Here is a 14,927-nt window from a genome sequence, read left to right as displayed (position 1 = left end):
CGCTCTCCACCCGGCCCTCTCTACCAGGATAGTTAGTCCTTCCTTTCGGCAGAACGGGTGACACACTGCTCTCCCTTCCTTACCACAAGCAGATTAGGATGTCCCATCCTGCCCCTTCCCATCGCCTGCAGGGCAGTGACTAGAGACTCCAGGATACTATCCACATTATATTCCCAGCTTCGTGAATCGTGCCCCTGAAGGTTGTGTGATATGGTGGGCCAGGATCGCAGGCAGCAGCTTAGCATCCAGCATTCCCCCCACTTAGTGCCGTTCAGAAGATCCCAGGTGGCTCTCCCAGGCCAGCGAGGCTGGGTGGGGATGCAGACAGCAGGGAGGGCCTCCTGCCCGGGGCAGAGGCCAGGCTGGGATCAGAATAATCACAGCTCAAGGCAGAGGTGGAGGAACCTAAATGAGTCTGTTTGCGATAGATTGTTGGGGGAGGTGAAAAATCCAAAATAAAAACTGAGTCACAGAATCCTGGCTGTGAGGTGAGGGGGCAGGGATGGTCAGCTCCCCAGGTCCATGAGATTCCAGGAGGAGAACTGGACACCTGCAGAGGGAGGAGGCGGTGGGGAAGAGTTTCCATTTCTCTGGGCCTTGCCCAGGTTGTGGGGGGAGGGCAGGAAGAGCTCCAGGTCACTGAAAGGGTCATGTCCCCAGCCCCCTTGTAGGTCATTGGAGACCCCCAGGGTCACGTATCCCACACTCAAGCCCACAGAGGGAGCCCAGAAAAGATTCATGCTGGGGATCTGGTGAGGGGGCAGAGCATCCCAGGACACCCTCCATTCCTGCAAATGTTTTCTTTGTAAGCGTACCCCAGTTCCAAGCTCTGGAGTTCATGTAGCACTTCATGTACCACTCGACAGATCAAATAGGGATACGCTTTTTGGTCAAGCAGTGCTGGCTATTAATGGAACATCCTACAGAGGGTCCAGGCCTGTCTATACTACCAGTTCTTTGCGAGGCTTTGGTCTAATCCCTCCCCTTACTCAGTTTCCCCATCTGAAAATTAGAGTGGCAAATTTGTTGCCTGAGGTCCTTCTAGTTCTCTGTGGGAGGATGTGGTTGCCCGGCCTGGCTGCGTGGTAAGGGTGGGCAGCAGTTTACCTGAGCCAGGAGAAAGGATCAGGGATCGAGAGACTGAGGCGGTCCCTCCAGTGGTTCTGGGGACTCTGTTTGGCAACTCTGGGCTCTCAGGCTGCAGCTCCATAGGGTCAGGTCCCCAGAAGCCACAGCCTTTGCACAGTCCACCCCCGCACCGTCAGGTTATAAGGGAACATAATTATTATTTACTGCCTGCTCTGACTCCCGAACCACAGCCAGCTGCAGATGGGACCCTGCCCAGGAGCTTGGAAGCATCTAGCTGCTACAGTAAGGAGACAGGGAAGGAGCTTTGGAGGCCACAGGACAGATTTAGATTGGCTTTTTATGGAGCTTCGAGAACCACAAGCTTGAGAACAAAGCACTCTCAGAATCACAGGCTTTTAAAACTCCTGGCAACTCAGGTGGACCCACAGAATCTTAGCATTGCAATCTCTGAGCTCAGGGACCTCAGAGACCATGTCCTTAGTGCAGTGAGCCCAGAGAAAACCTGCCCTTCATCCCAGGGGGCACAGCACAAGGCCCCAGTATGCCTGGATGACCTGCGATGGTGATCAGAGGCAGGAAGATGGGCTCCATGAGGATCTGCCTGGGGTGTGGATCCTGGGCCACAGGATCAGAGGCATGAGACGTGGTTGTTGGCTTAGGATCTGAGCATGTGTCAGCCTCTGGGATTGTGGACCAGGAAGAGTGGCACCCTCTGCTGGCTGCACTGGAATTCCAACATGCGAGTCTAAAGCAGGAGGCTCCGGAGCGGGGCTCAGACCTAGATTTCAGTCCTCGGTGCCTGGCAAACCCCCAGCTGGCCAAGGCCTTCCCCCTTAGATGGTGAGTTGCCCTCCTGTGTTTGTGCCTTAGCTCCAGTGGGGAGAGTGGACTTAGCTTTAGGAGGAACTGGGTCTAGGAGGCCAGTGTGGGGCTCAGCCTGGAGCAGGGCAGAAGTTGAGCTGGGGCTAACTGGGCTTGAGGGGTAGGTGCAGTCCACACCTAGGTCCAGATCCTGGCTTGGGTCTGGAATCCTACCGGGGTTGGGCTTTGGTGTGACACCGATAGAAGTCAAGTCCTAATTCCACCACAAGGCCGTCAGCAAGTGGCTTTACCTGAGCACAAGCTCACCTACCCAGGGTGTTGTGAGGATCTACTGAGACCCCACGTGGAGGGCACCTGCTTCTTCGAAGCCACTGGGCTCAAACCTCAGGTCTGTTCCCTCTCCTCCCCCACCGTCAGTGTTTGCCCTGTGTCCTTCCCAAGAGCCGGTGTCTGGGCGCTGCCCATTTATCCCTGCCTGCCGTCTCCCTTCCCAGCTCAGCCCTGCTGGCGACCTCTGACCCCGCTTGGGCTGTCCATTCACTTGCCTTTGCCAGGCACAGCGCCTCATTGGCCATAATGGGCCCAAAATAGCGTTTCCCCTTGCAGCTTCCTGCAACCTGGCCTGTGGCTTAAGGTCTGTGAGGACAGAAGGGTTGGCATTCGGCAGACGTGCAAAAGATGAGAAGGGCTCTCAGAGGTCATCTGTATCCAGAGAGGGCACACTTGCCTAGGGTCACACAGGGATGGGAGGTCAGGGCTGAGGCTTCAGTTAGGACTCCTTGGTCCCCGCACCTTCCCCAGGTTCCACCCAGAAGTTCTAAGCCAGGGCCTTAGCCATTCTTGCTTCTCCCTTCACCAAGCCCTCTGGACCTACAGACTAGTGCTGACCTCAATGACAGGGGCAGCTAATCTAGCCCTGTGCATCCTGAGTTCTAAGGGCCATTCTCTGACCATAGGAAACCTTCCTCTACACCCACCACCAGCCTCAATGCTGCCTTGCTGTGTGACCCCAGGTAAATCCCTATCCCTCTCTGTGCCTTATCTTCCCTAAAGGTAGACGTCTACCAAAACCATGCCCACTGTCCCTAGCTCAAGGGACACCTGAAGAACCCCTTTGGAGAAGAGATGGCTTTTGGTCCTGACTCTTCCCAGTCCTTGGAGGTCAGGACATGCTGTCCAGGGCCGGTCTGAGGAACATGAGTCAGATACTTCAGGAGGGACTGATGCGAACACCAGTTTGCAAAATACAAGCCTGAACTTCCCCTGATTTGTGTAAAGTCTTAATCATTTAGGTTGGGAAGCGTTCACGTGTGTGTTCAGCACAGCAGAGGCATGACCTGTCCTTTCCTGGTGGTCACCACTTTGAGTCCAGCAGGTAGACGCTGTGGTAAGGGCTCTGCCCCAACAGACTGGCCCCGTGCTGTTGGCCTTTGCATTCTTGTGTCTGATTTAATGACACTTTGTTTAATGATACACTTCTTTGGACCAGAAATGAGACAGACTTGGATTCTACCCCAGCTCCATAGCCTGAACTCACCTTGGCCTCTGTCGGAGTCCCCAGCCTCATGCAAGGCTTTGCTGGGGAACGGCTTTCGGGGGGAGCTGTAGGCAGGCTCACTAGTTGCCCAGGTTTTCACTTGCAGTGTGTTTCAGCTTCATATAAAGCCTCATCTCAGACCCACTGACTCGGGACCCGAGTGGAGCCTAAAAACGTGTATTTACACGGACATGTAATTTGTGTCATGCTTTATATTTACACATGAATCTGTAAAGGATCCTAACATGTAGCCCTGGTTACAAAGCATTGGATTGGCACAACGCCGTTTTCCTGATGAGGAAACTGCAGCCACCTGCTGGGATAATACAAGTCAGTGGCAGCCTTGCCATCCCAGCACCCTCCTGGGTCTCCGAGGCCTCCCCGCTGTGCGAGTGAGCGAATGTCGGGAGGCCCATGCAGCTGGGGAGCCCTTAGGTTGCTGGCAGCAGGCCACCTGGGCCACTGATGGGGAGCAGTCATTTGGTGTTTCTATTTATTGACTCTTTAAAATTCATCATCCAAGGAAAGTTAATACATGACTGTTTGGTAGCAAGAGAAACATGATCTAAGACCGCAATGACCCACCCACCCCAAACAGAAACAGAACCAAACAAACCCCATCTGAAACCAGACCTCTGGAGCGGTAGCTGAGGAAGCGAGGGGGCTGGGGCTCAGACTGGCGCCTGGAGTCCAGGGGCAGGGGAGGGGCTGCCCTCAAGTGACCCCCACTGAAGAGGCCATGTCCAGCCCCTCGGCTTTGGGCATCCTTCCTGGAGGGGCTGCCCCTGGCAGGAGGGGTGTGAACAGAGGGGTTCAGTGGTCAGAGTGAGGGGGCTCCGAGGTCCACTTCCCAAGGTGACCTTATGTGCCAGTGCATGAGACGCAGGGGCTGGGGGACAACTGCAAGGAGAGCAAGGGCCGCTTTCCCTTCCTGCTCAGGCAGGAGAGAGCCCTGTCTGAGGCCCCCCTCAGAGTTCTGAAATTCGGGAACCACGAAAGGCACTGCCACTGAACTAGGAAATGCCAAGGCCTGGGGAGAAGCGCCAGCTGGGAGTCCCGTCTTCCTAGTCATCATCTGGTTCTGGGCGACGGAAGGGGCTTGGTCCTTGGCTCTGAGCCCTGGGGGGAGGCCCAATCAAGACGAGGCTGAGGCTGAGGCAAGTGTGTGAAGAGGCAGTGTTTTAGTGCCCTGAACATGCAGTGTGTGTGTCTGCGTGCATGTGTGTGCGGGTATGTAATGAGGGGGGACTGGTCCCCCCAGGAAGGCTTGGTTAGGGTCCCGGGTGGCCCCCCAGGGCAGGAATAGGTTTTTTTCCCTTCTTCATTTCCTCCAATCACTCCCTGCCCTAGGTCATTGCATAAATAAGTGCTTAGGAAGGTACACATCTAAAAAGAAACATAAATACTGTACATGGGAAAGGATTCCACCTCCCAGCCCTCCCGCTGCCCCCCAGAAAACCCTCCGAATATTGCACATGGCCCTCCCCAGCCCCATGGGGTCCAGGCCCGGCCGTGTCTTTGGTAGAAGCTCCAGGGACAGAGGTCCTGGGCAGCCCTCATGCCCCCCACCAGCCTCCCTCACGACTGGGAGCACAGGAGCAGCCGGAGGTTCAGGAAAGGCCTCGGCCCGCTGGCCAGCAGGTGTTCTGCGAGGAATGCTTCCGTGAAAATGGGAGGAGCTCAGGTAGGCACAGGTGTGCCGCGGGTTGGACACTCCTGGGCAGAGTCTGCGTGTGGATTAGGAAGAGGCAAGCAGGTTGAGGGTAGGTGGGCGGCCAAGTCCTGAGCCGCACTGGACAGGGTCACACCCTCCATAGGAGGAGGTGGTTTGTGCTGTCATCGCGGCCCACGGTCTCGCTGCTGCCGCCACCCCCGCTGCTGAGTCGGAAGTCCTCATAGCCGTCCCCTCCACTGATCACCAGCATTTTAGGCCTGGCCGAGGAGGGTCCTCGGTGCCGAGGGGAGTCCCGGTGCTCCAGTGATGGCAGCTTCTCGGGGCCTGGGGGTTGGAGGAGAAAGACCCATTAGCCTGGGGCAACTGGGGGCTGCACTGTCCCTGTCGTCAGGGCCTAAGTTCCAGCCCCTCAGAAGATAGGAAGAAAGACATGCACACCTCCTGCAGGGGGCCCCCACTTCTATTAGCCAAGAACTTCCTGTTGGGAAAGACATGCCTGCTTCCTGGCAGTTAGACAACTTCTTACCTCCTGTCTGTCCCTTCCAGGCAGGAATGACACCACTCCCAGGGCCACACCACTTGCTACCTCTCTGGATCACTGCGCGTCTCCTGTCCTCCTCACACTCATTTCCTGCCCCCAGTGGCCCTTTCCCAGTCAGGCAGCTGAGGTCCGCTCCGCACCCAGGCAGCTCCTGAGCGAGGCCACTTCCCGGAGCCACTTCCTCCCGGGAACATGGCTTCCTGTGCTGCCACAGCAAGACGGCTAATTGTTGCCTCCTTGATGAACATCATTTCCTAATCTGTTTCACTTCATAATTTTCACAGTCCATTTCCTGTTCTTCACATCACTTCCTGCTTCATTTCCTGTTGTATGTATCCTTGCTGTTCCATACTCTAATTCTTAGCCTATAGTTCACTCCCCGCCTCCCACGACACTCCACACACACCCCTCCCTAGATTTTATTTTGGGGTTTCCATAGCCTCCTTCCTGTAAAATGGGCCACTTCCAGCTCTCTGTTACACTTTCTCCCCTCTTCTGGCAGGGAGGGGTTCCAAACCCAAAGCCCAGGACCCCTGGGGTGGGGAAGGATACGCAGACCCACCTGTGTCCGGGGGAGGTGGTGGGGTTGAGCAGAGCAGGTTAAAGCCGTCTGGCAGCTGGACTGCAGCCAGGAAACGGACATGGCCAGTGTGTCCCTGGCCTAGGCCAGCGGGGCTGAGGGGCGCTCGCGGGCAGCTGACGGTACTGGGCGAGGTGGGCATGGTGAGCACGACGCCGGCGCTGGTGCCCACCCACAGCAGCTCCTCACACACCAGCAGCGCTGTGATCCTCAGGCAGGCAGCCTTGTGCTGCCGGATGATGGCGTCTGAGCCTGGGGTGGGAGGCAGGCCCGAGTTGAGGCCGAGTCCCAGCCCTCGCGTGGCCTCAATAATGGGGCAGAAAGGCTCTGAGGGGCGGCGTGGGAGTAGACGGAGGTAACTACCTGCCAGCATCCTGTGCACGGGAGGTGTGACGTCTACTTCGGACAGCTGCTCAAAAGTGTCTGGATGGTAGAGACACACGTGGGCGCTACCTTTCAAAGTCACCCACACGCCCAGGCTGGAGTCCGCCATGCAAGCCACGCTGCGGCTGGAGTCCTGCCCCACGGAGAACGTGTGCTGGGTGGGGGTGGGGTGGGGTTAAAGAACAGAGAGGTGATTGGAAGGCCTGCCTTCCCGGGCCCCTCCCTGCCTTGTGCTTCACTGGTACCCCTCCCCCCGGCCCCTGCCCCTCCTTATAACCCACGCCAAACCTCTCCAGGAACCCCACCTGCATCGGCAGCAAAGCAGCCTTGCTCCTTGCACCCAGATGGGTCTGGATGACTAGTCTATCCAAGTTGTCACTGGAGCCTCCCACTTAATCCTCAGGAATTAAAATGGAAGTGCCCTTTCCCCGTGAAATTTGAGTGATTTAATGATCAGAGGATTTCAAAGCTTGACGGGTTTTAGGAGCAATCATTAGGAGCAGTCTCCCTAGACAGCGGGATATGTTTTTATGCACCCCCCCCCCGCCAGTCTCATCGCGTGTCTCATAGGCCTGGCTCACCCTAAGTCTGTCCCCGCCACCCACCCACCCCAACTGCTACCTCTAGCTGCAGCGTGTCCGGGTTGAGGACCAGGACTCGGTTCTGGCAGCCACACCACAGCCGCCCACCCACAGAAACCATCTTGGTGATGGGGCTCCCCTGAGCGCCTAAGGTCACAGATTTGAAGTTCTGAGGGTCCCAGAAACGACCTGGAGTGGGAGTGGGGAAACAAAACGGCAAGTTCAGTTCAGTATTGCATTTGAGCCTCCCCTTTTTCTGAAATGAGGTGCTAACGACCCCATTTAAAGAGGAGGACACCAAGGCCCACAGAGGGCCTGGGAGCTGCCCAAAGCCCCATCTCCAGGCTCATGGCCCTGAGGCCCCACTCTCCCAGGAGGGAGCCCAAGTACCAGCAGGGGACTCCAGGGGGCTGGGGAGGGCTGGGTGCTCACCTGCTTCTCTTTGGTAGACCACCAGTTCTCCATTAGCCAGAGACACAAACACCTGGTTATTCAGATACCTGAGCAGGGGAAAAGAGGAGGAGTCAGGGGCTTCCAGAGAGCAAAGCAGGTCACCTGGGGCCAAGGAAACCACAGGCAAATGGCTATGGTTCCTGAGAGACCCCCTCTCCAGGAGAGACAGCCTGAGGCTATGAAGGGATACTGACTTGCCCAAGGTTGCACAGTGCATGCAAGGCCCAGCTAGCCTAGGGCCAGGCCTCTGGCCTCCAGCCTCCAAAGACAGGAGGGGCCTGTAGAACCGGAGGACCCAGGTGAACAGGAGGAAGTCTGCGTGCGCAGCAGGGGAGGGTCTGGACTGGAAGGGCCGTGCGGGGGCCTTACAGGATGCAGGTCACAGAGGCTGCGTGTTGGAGCTTCATGCTGTTCCTGCGATCACGGATGCTGTCGGAGGACTGGTACACGTGGACACTGTGGATCAGGGGTGTGTGCCTGTGATGCGTGCTTGGGCACACCAGTCCCTGGAGCCATCCCTCCGCCCCTGTGTCCCCACCGCCGTCTCCGCCATGCCAGGGTGGCTGCCCAAGGTACTGAGGTCCCACAGCCTCCCTGTGGGTTCCAGACCCACTGGCAGCCCTGGTGGCCGTACCCCTGGGGTCTGACCCAAACCCCCTCCACCACCCCGCCGCCACCTCCTGCTTCAGAAAACCTTATGATTCCCAAAGCAAGGAGCTCAGGGTCCTGGCAGTGTGACCCCGGGCCCGTCCATGTCCCTACCAGCCGTCCTCGGTGCCCAGCCACACGGAGCTCTGATAGGCCTCAGGGTCGACGCTCAGCAGGTCCTCAAGGCTGCCCCGGGTGAAGGAGCCGCGGCTGGAGCGGCGAAGCGCTCTCCCATCCATTGGGCTGGTGCCGCAGGGACCGCCAGGCCCGAAGGAGCCAGACAGTGGCAGGAAGCCGGGCTCCTGCTCCTCCTCTGAACTGGTCGTCTCTGCGGTGGCCTCCTTGGAGCTCGGGGTCTCCTCATCTGAGGGAGACAGAGGTCTCTATCTCCATTCACCTCTGCAGGCCTGAGCCCTTACATCTTTCTGGGCTTTGGTCTCCTCCCGAGGGCCTTCCACAGCTGTTTTCCTCAGCCCGGAGGCCCCCGCTTCCGCTCAGGCCTCATTATCCTGCTCACTGACAGCTCGGTGCTACAGCACCTCATCCTAGCCCGGCCCCTCCAATCTGCCACGATACCACAGACAAAGGGACCAATTGCTCCACCTCCGGCTCCATCTTCTTTAACTCGTCAGTCACCCCAGGATCCGGCCTGATTGTCCCACTGCCCTCCAGGGCCTCGGTGTCACAGCCCCTGCCCACCTTGCTGGCCCCACCACTCTGTGTGCTGACGTCCTGAGACTTGATCCCATGACTTTGCTTACGCGGGTCCCTCCTCACCCATCAGTACCCACGGGGTTGCCCCTCCTCTGGGCAGTCCACCCTGCCTGACGGCTCTCGGTTGGGCACTCACTGCCGAAGCTAGAGGAGATGGTGGACCGGCTGGCCTGACTCTGCAGGGTCCCGGAGGGGCTGGGCGAAGACTCATCGTCCGAGTCACTGTCAAAGGGCACCAATTCCGGGCGGGGGTCCCCCTTGGCGGGGCCTGGCGCCATCTCGAGGCCCGATCCCGCAATGGAGATGTGTAGGCAGGGCTGGGGCCCTGACTCTGCCAGCGTCCCTGCTTCCTCGTCTGCGGCCTCGACGTCCAGTTCTGGCCCAGCAGGCTCGGGTGCCGACTCCTGGGGGGTCCTCAGAGAGGAAGGCCGCTCCCTGGGAGCCAAAGGGGTAGAGATGAGGGCCCCTAGGAGCCCAGGCCCAGCCCCAGCCCCAGTCCCTGGCAAGCCCACCAGGCCCTGCCCATGGACATGCCCTCAAGTCCCCACCTACATCCACTGCACCTGCCCACAGCCACCACTACTGGGGGAACATGGGTGTGCTGACCGCTGTGGGCCTCACCGTTGGCAGCGGGGCTGTAGGCCTGGCACTGCCCCGATGCAGAGGATGCGTGCGGAGCAGACAGCAATGCAGGCCTCCACGTCAGGCTCAGCGCGCAGACTCAGCAGGCACACCTGGCCCACGTAGCCGTCACTGTTGCACACCCACACCTCTGGCGTGGGCTCTGGGCAGCTGCTCAGGGTTGGGGCTGCACACGAGAACTGTAAAAGGCACCAATGGACAGGGGAAGGCGAACAGAGGAATCAATCCTGGCTCCCCACCACCGGGACAGGAGAGGCAGGCCCACGTTGGTGTGTATGGATTCCCAACACACCCCTCAGCCTACCTGTACACATACAGCACACGTGACATTATTCACACATCAAATGCACACATGCCTGTGATATAGATATCATTCGTTCATACATGTATAGATATACATACCTCAATATGTATATGTAATATGAAAATAACCTTTGTGCATCTGTATGCATGTATACAAGCACATGAACCAGACACCTTCCAATTGTATGGCCTTTGTTCACGTGCACAGACATGCATGAACATACCCATATGCATGTGACACATGCAGTGTCCATATGCAGAGAGAGCTGTACACTCAAAATACAGGGAACAGTTGTAATACTCAACACATGTATATAACATTATACACAGAACAGAAACACATGAACACGTGTTGGCTTTGAATATGTATGCCCACGTGGCCCAGGTTCATACACACACCTGCATGCCACTGCGTGTTTTCATGATGGGAATGGCCTTCAGGAACTCAGGGTCTAGACAGCTTTTGCTGGATGCTATAGTGGAGATGAACAGGGAGACAGACAGACACTGCTTAGCATCCACCTCATCCTGGTTCCTGATCTTTTCTGTTTCCCTTCCTCTCCTGCTCCTTAGGGTCTCTCAAGGGAGAATGAGGTGGCTGTGAATTATGTCCTGCTTGTCCCTGGCCTTAAGTTCCTATCTGTATGATGCCATAGACAGACCCAGAGGTCTCTAAGAGTCTTCTAAGGCATGGACCTTGATCAACAGATTTTGCTGATCCAGGCTTCCTCCAAGTGTGTGTGGGGACACAATGGGGTCCCAGCCATCCACTCCCACAGTGGGGCCCCTGGCTTAAGCTGACCCTGTCCATAGAAGCCCCTCTCAGCCAGGGAGGCCCTGGGGAAGTCTAGTCCACCCTCCCAGCAGGAGGGACTGGAGCACAGGACGTGGCATTTCTGGCTCCCAGCCACCAACTTGCTGCCCACTGACTGCTGCCTGGAGGTCCTGGGAGGAGGGTGCTGGCGTGGGCCCTGGCTTACCCAGCTTCCTCTTGGCCTCATCAAAGGCCTGCTCAAAGCCAAGGCGGGCGTCAGGGTGGGGGAACTCGAAGATGAAGGAGTCAGTGCCCTCCGGCCTCGTGGCACACAGCTCCAGCTTGGTAGGGGGGAAGGACAGTGCGTAGCACAGCGCCTGCTTCTCGGACAGATCCCGGTGCATGGCGGCCGAGAGGTCCCGAAGCGCATCGTCCAGGCTCTGTGGGGAGGAAGGCCCAGGCCTTAGGCTCTAACATCTCCCCACAGCGGGCTCCTACCCTGGGGGATGAGGGTGGGGAACTGCCTCTCCCCTCACACAGAAAATGGTGCTCTGTCCCCCCTCTTAGACCATGAGGAAGTCTGGATTCCCCCCACAGACAGGATGGGTCCTCTCTCCTCCCTCAGGTGGAGTGAGGCCATATCTCCCACCCCCACTCCCAACTAGGGGCAGCCTTGGGCAGAGGACGCAGACCTGATGGGGAAAACCAAGGCTCTCAGAGAGCTTGCTCATCTGGCCAAGGGTGGTCAAGTCCTCGTCTAGGCGGCTGATGGCCTTCTGGATGTTCTCCCGATTAGTGGCTTGGGATGCCCCTGGTGGGTATAGAGGAAGGCCATGTGCAGATTGAGAGAGAGACAAGGTCAAGCTTGGACAGAGACTCCTCCCCTCAATGTACAATTTGCAGCTTAGTGCGGGGAGTGGCCTGACAAAGAGCTCGTAAACCCCAAGCGCTCCCAGAGTGAAGTCAGCAGGCAGCTTGCAGAGAAACCCCAGGTGTGAGAGCAGGGGGCTGGGCCTAATTCAGAGTTACGTGGCACAGGGTGCTGGGTCCCTGGAGAGCTCCCTGGAAGAGCACAAAGAGTAAACAGCAGGCGGCTCTGCAGATTACGCAGGCACCAGCTGACAAACTGGCCTGCTGCACGGTGCAGGCTTCCCACGAGCCGGCTTCCAGGGGAGTTGGGGAGTCGGCTGGGCAGGCAGAGCCTCGGGCAGTCAAATTTGCTGACTGCAGGGCTTAATTCCTCCACAAAGGAGGGAGCAATGAGCTGATGTCCTGGATTTTCCTGGTCCTACATGGTATCTGACCACTGCCCAGCATTCCCCATGCTCCACGCTGCCTGGCTGGGGGTGCACACAATGGGCAGCACGGATAGCAGCAGAGTGCGCTAGACAAGCAGGGGCTGGGGAGACCTCCCGCTCATTGCGAGGGAAACTTCCCCACAGCTCTCATGGCCTGGGCAGCCACGTTTTCTTCCACAGGACCCTGCCCCACACCTGGCCATAGCTGACTGGACCAGGCCTGGACACCTGGTCTAAAGGCAATCCTTTTCTCAGCTGGCCTGCTCTCTAGTGAGAAGAGATGACTTGGGCCAATAATCAGCTTGGATTCCTACATAGGGGCCAACGTGGGGCAGGTCTGGGTTCACCTGGCTGAGCGAGCCACTTCCTCACCTTGGGGACCACTGCCCGGTGAGCTTAGGGACAGAGTCTGGGCCTGAACTGCCTGCCAGCCCAGAGGTGCCCACACCAGCGTTCTACACCAAACATCCCACCCGATTAGCTGAGCTGTGGATCCTGGAGCAGCTCGGGCCCCGAGGGAAGGAGGAAGGCTGATTCAGAAAAGGGCACGACAGATCACGGGAGTTACAAGGAAGCAGAGAAAACTTAGAGCAGTGAGGAGAACGGACTGACAGAGAGAGAGAGAGGCAGGCGGACAGACAGACAGACACACACACACACAGCAGGAGAAGCAGGTCCTTAAAGCCACCTCAGCTCCTGACAGTCTCAGCCCCAGCAGCACAGATCTTTCCAACCAGCCTTTTGATCGCAGTGACTAGAGGACTGACTTGAGTGAGTCTACGCTCCCTGTGCACCGAGCTGCCGGACGAGGGCAGTGCCCCATCATCTAACAGGAGATGCTCAAGTGTGTTTGTGCAGAATCGATGGCTAATAATGGTGTGTCTGTGCTCCCTGTACCGCCCAGCCCAGCCCAGCCCAGCCTAGGCTAGGTTCCTGCCAGTCAGAAGGTGGTCCTCTGGACAGGTCCTGGTCTGGCTCTGTGGTGCCAATCGGATCCCGCATGCTGGCCCCCTCATATTGGTTGGGAAAGTGAGGGCCCACAGCAGAAAAGCAGATGGATAGGCAGCCAGCCTGGACACAGCTGAAGCCCACAAGGAGGGCTTCTCAGAGGAAGACCCCAAGGCCCAGAACCCTGGGCAGGCCTGAGGCAGCCCTACCTTTGACGATGTCCGCATCTTCCAGCGGCAGCTTCCACAGCAGCTTGTACTTGCTGGCCGTGTCAATGACGCTGGCTGCCGTGTACCTGTGGGGAGCCAAAGGGTGATCTGGCCAGGGAAGGGGAGAGGCGCCCAGAGAGGGATAACTGCTCCCCGCTTTCTGAGTCCCCACCCCTGCCCCAGCCACTCACAGACTCATGGAGCTGCGCCGCAGGGAGCCTGACTTCCGCTTCAAGGTGGTGCAGACGATGAGGTCCGTGAATAGGAAGAGGGACCGGTCCTTCTTGCCTCCGACGGCCTTCTGTGGGGTCCGAGGCAGGATTCAGGCCCAGAGGCCCACCCTCCTGCCCACAGTGCCCAAGGGGACGGCCAGGCCCAGGGAAGGGTGAGGACTCTCCCACAGCTGCCCAGAGGCAGAGGCAGACAGAGTTGGGACTCGACCCAGGGCTCCTGTTGGGGTGGAAGAGCAGGGAGAGCCGTAGGCAGCGGGTATGAGCAGAAGCGTGTACTAGGTAGAGGTGGGGGTGGGGACAAGCAGATAGATGATAGGACACTTCTTACCACTTCAATGACCATTTCCTGCCTCAGGAACCGACGCATAGGGGCCTGGAGCTGTAGGGCAGGAGGTACAGGCATTTTGCAGGCTAATTATTAATCCTCATCCCCGCCCCCCAGATTCTGGTGACGACTTGGCCCCACTCTATGGGCCAGGCCAGAGGGAGCAACATCCCATCCACCCTCCTGATGCCGTCAGGCCAGAGGCCACATGGCTGGAGACAGATGTGGAAGAGGAAGGCTGGAGACGCTGGTAGACATGATGCAAACATGCTGTGGACACCAAAGTGGACGCGGACATGGCCCCAAATCCTGGTGACCACAGATGGACACAGGCAGGGGTGGGGCGGGGCGGGGCGGCACGCACATCCTCCATGCCCTCGATGTGAGCCTCGATCTCCTGCAGTACGCGGGCGTGCCGCTCTGCCTCCTCCGCACTCCGCACGCCCTTGTTGATGCGTTCAGCCACCTGCTTGATGTTCCGCTGTGCGTCCAGCAGGAGTGGGTGGTCCGGGTGGTCCTCAGGTGTGTGCTTCAGGAGGTCCTGGGGTAAGAATGGGGACCAGGTCTCCCTGCTTAGTTGCCCTGACGGGACCTGGGGCCCCACACTAACTCTGGAGCAGGAGGGACTATGGGTAGATGTCATAGAGGACTTCCTTTCCTAACTGACTCCTGAGGACCAGGCCCCAGAGCCTCCTGTAGCCCCACAGGCCTCCAGGCCTTACCCACCTTCACCAGAAGCTCATAGCGTGGGATCCTCTGCACAGGCTTGATCATGAGATCAGACAGTGCCTGCTTCTCCTTGTTCTCACGCATGCTTTGCTGAAATCCAAAACAGGGCAGTTGGCATCCGTGTTAGGAATGACATGCAAAGAAGGGACTATCCAGGGACCGGTCCCCAGGAAGCCCCTCCAACTCAGCCTGAGGGCAGACGTTTGACCCCGCTGGCCAGGGCCATGGTGCCCAGGCTGGGAGTTCCTGGGGTCCCCAAAACTGGCCAAGATGAGGCTTCCAACCCCCCAGCCCTGGCCCACAGTACCTCTAGGAACTTGAGAAAGGCAGGCCTCGCCTCTTTAGCCACTCGTACAGCGTCCTTTGCGTTGAGAAAGTTATCAATATAGGCAGAATAGATGTTGACCAGGACATCCTTGGAGAACTGTGGGTGCAGACACAGGTTGAGGATTCTCAAGGTGT

The 14,927-nt window shown here is 58.1% G+C and overlaps 1 protein-coding gene across 1 annotated transcript in view; it reads right to left on the bottom strand.

The window, feature by feature from the left end:
* Nucleotides 1-3,938: 3,938 nt before the first annotated feature.
* The window catches only part of ARHGEF17 (Rho guanine nucleotide exchange factor 17), a 55,581-nt gene continuing 44,592 nt past the window's right edge, over nucleotides 3,939-14,927 (bottom strand). The window contains exons 4-21 of the mRNA XM_054576243.1: nucleotides 14,773-14,889; nucleotides 14,463-14,555; nucleotides 14,101-14,277; nucleotides 13,740-13,790; nucleotides 13,370-13,479; nucleotides 13,179-13,264; nucleotides 11,416-11,534; nucleotides 10,950-11,163; nucleotides 10,369-10,442; nucleotides 9,646-9,845; nucleotides 9,161-9,459; nucleotides 8,425-8,674; nucleotides 8,032-8,118; nucleotides 7,642-7,709; nucleotides 7,250-7,398; nucleotides 6,608-6,782; nucleotides 6,227-6,496; nucleotides 3,939-5,447 (exon numbers count right to left, since the gene is read on the bottom strand). Of these exons, the coding sequence (XP_054432218.1) occupies nucleotides 5,251-5,447; nucleotides 6,227-6,496; nucleotides 6,608-6,782; nucleotides 7,250-7,398; nucleotides 7,642-7,709; nucleotides 8,032-8,118; nucleotides 8,425-8,674; nucleotides 9,161-9,459; nucleotides 9,646-9,845; nucleotides 10,369-10,442; nucleotides 10,950-11,163; nucleotides 11,416-11,534; nucleotides 13,179-13,264; nucleotides 13,370-13,479; nucleotides 13,740-13,790; nucleotides 14,101-14,277; nucleotides 14,463-14,555; nucleotides 14,773-14,889 (2,736 nt within the window). The 3' untranslated portion in view covers nucleotides 3,939-5,250. The remainder of the gene's footprint in view (nucleotides 5,448-6,226; nucleotides 6,497-6,607; nucleotides 6,783-7,249; nucleotides 7,399-7,641; nucleotides 7,710-8,031; nucleotides 8,119-8,424; nucleotides 8,675-9,160; nucleotides 9,460-9,645; nucleotides 9,846-10,368; nucleotides 10,443-10,949; nucleotides 11,164-11,415; nucleotides 11,535-13,178; nucleotides 13,265-13,369; nucleotides 13,480-13,739; nucleotides 13,791-14,100; nucleotides 14,278-14,462; nucleotides 14,556-14,772; nucleotides 14,890-14,927) is intronic.

The sequence above is a fragment of the Pteronotus mesoamericanus genome, unplaced genomic scaffold (genome assembly GCF_021234165.1).
Source record: "Pteronotus mesoamericanus isolate MK-2021 breed Mesoamerican mustached bat unplaced genomic scaffold, CSHL_Meso_final contig_33, whole genome shotgun sequence".
Taxonomy (NCBI): Eukaryota; Metazoa; Chordata; class Mammalia; order Chiroptera; family Mormoopidae; genus Pteronotus; species Pteronotus mesoamericanus.
Note: the sequence above shows the minus strand (reverse complement) of the source record. Positions and strands in the feature narration are given on the sequence as shown.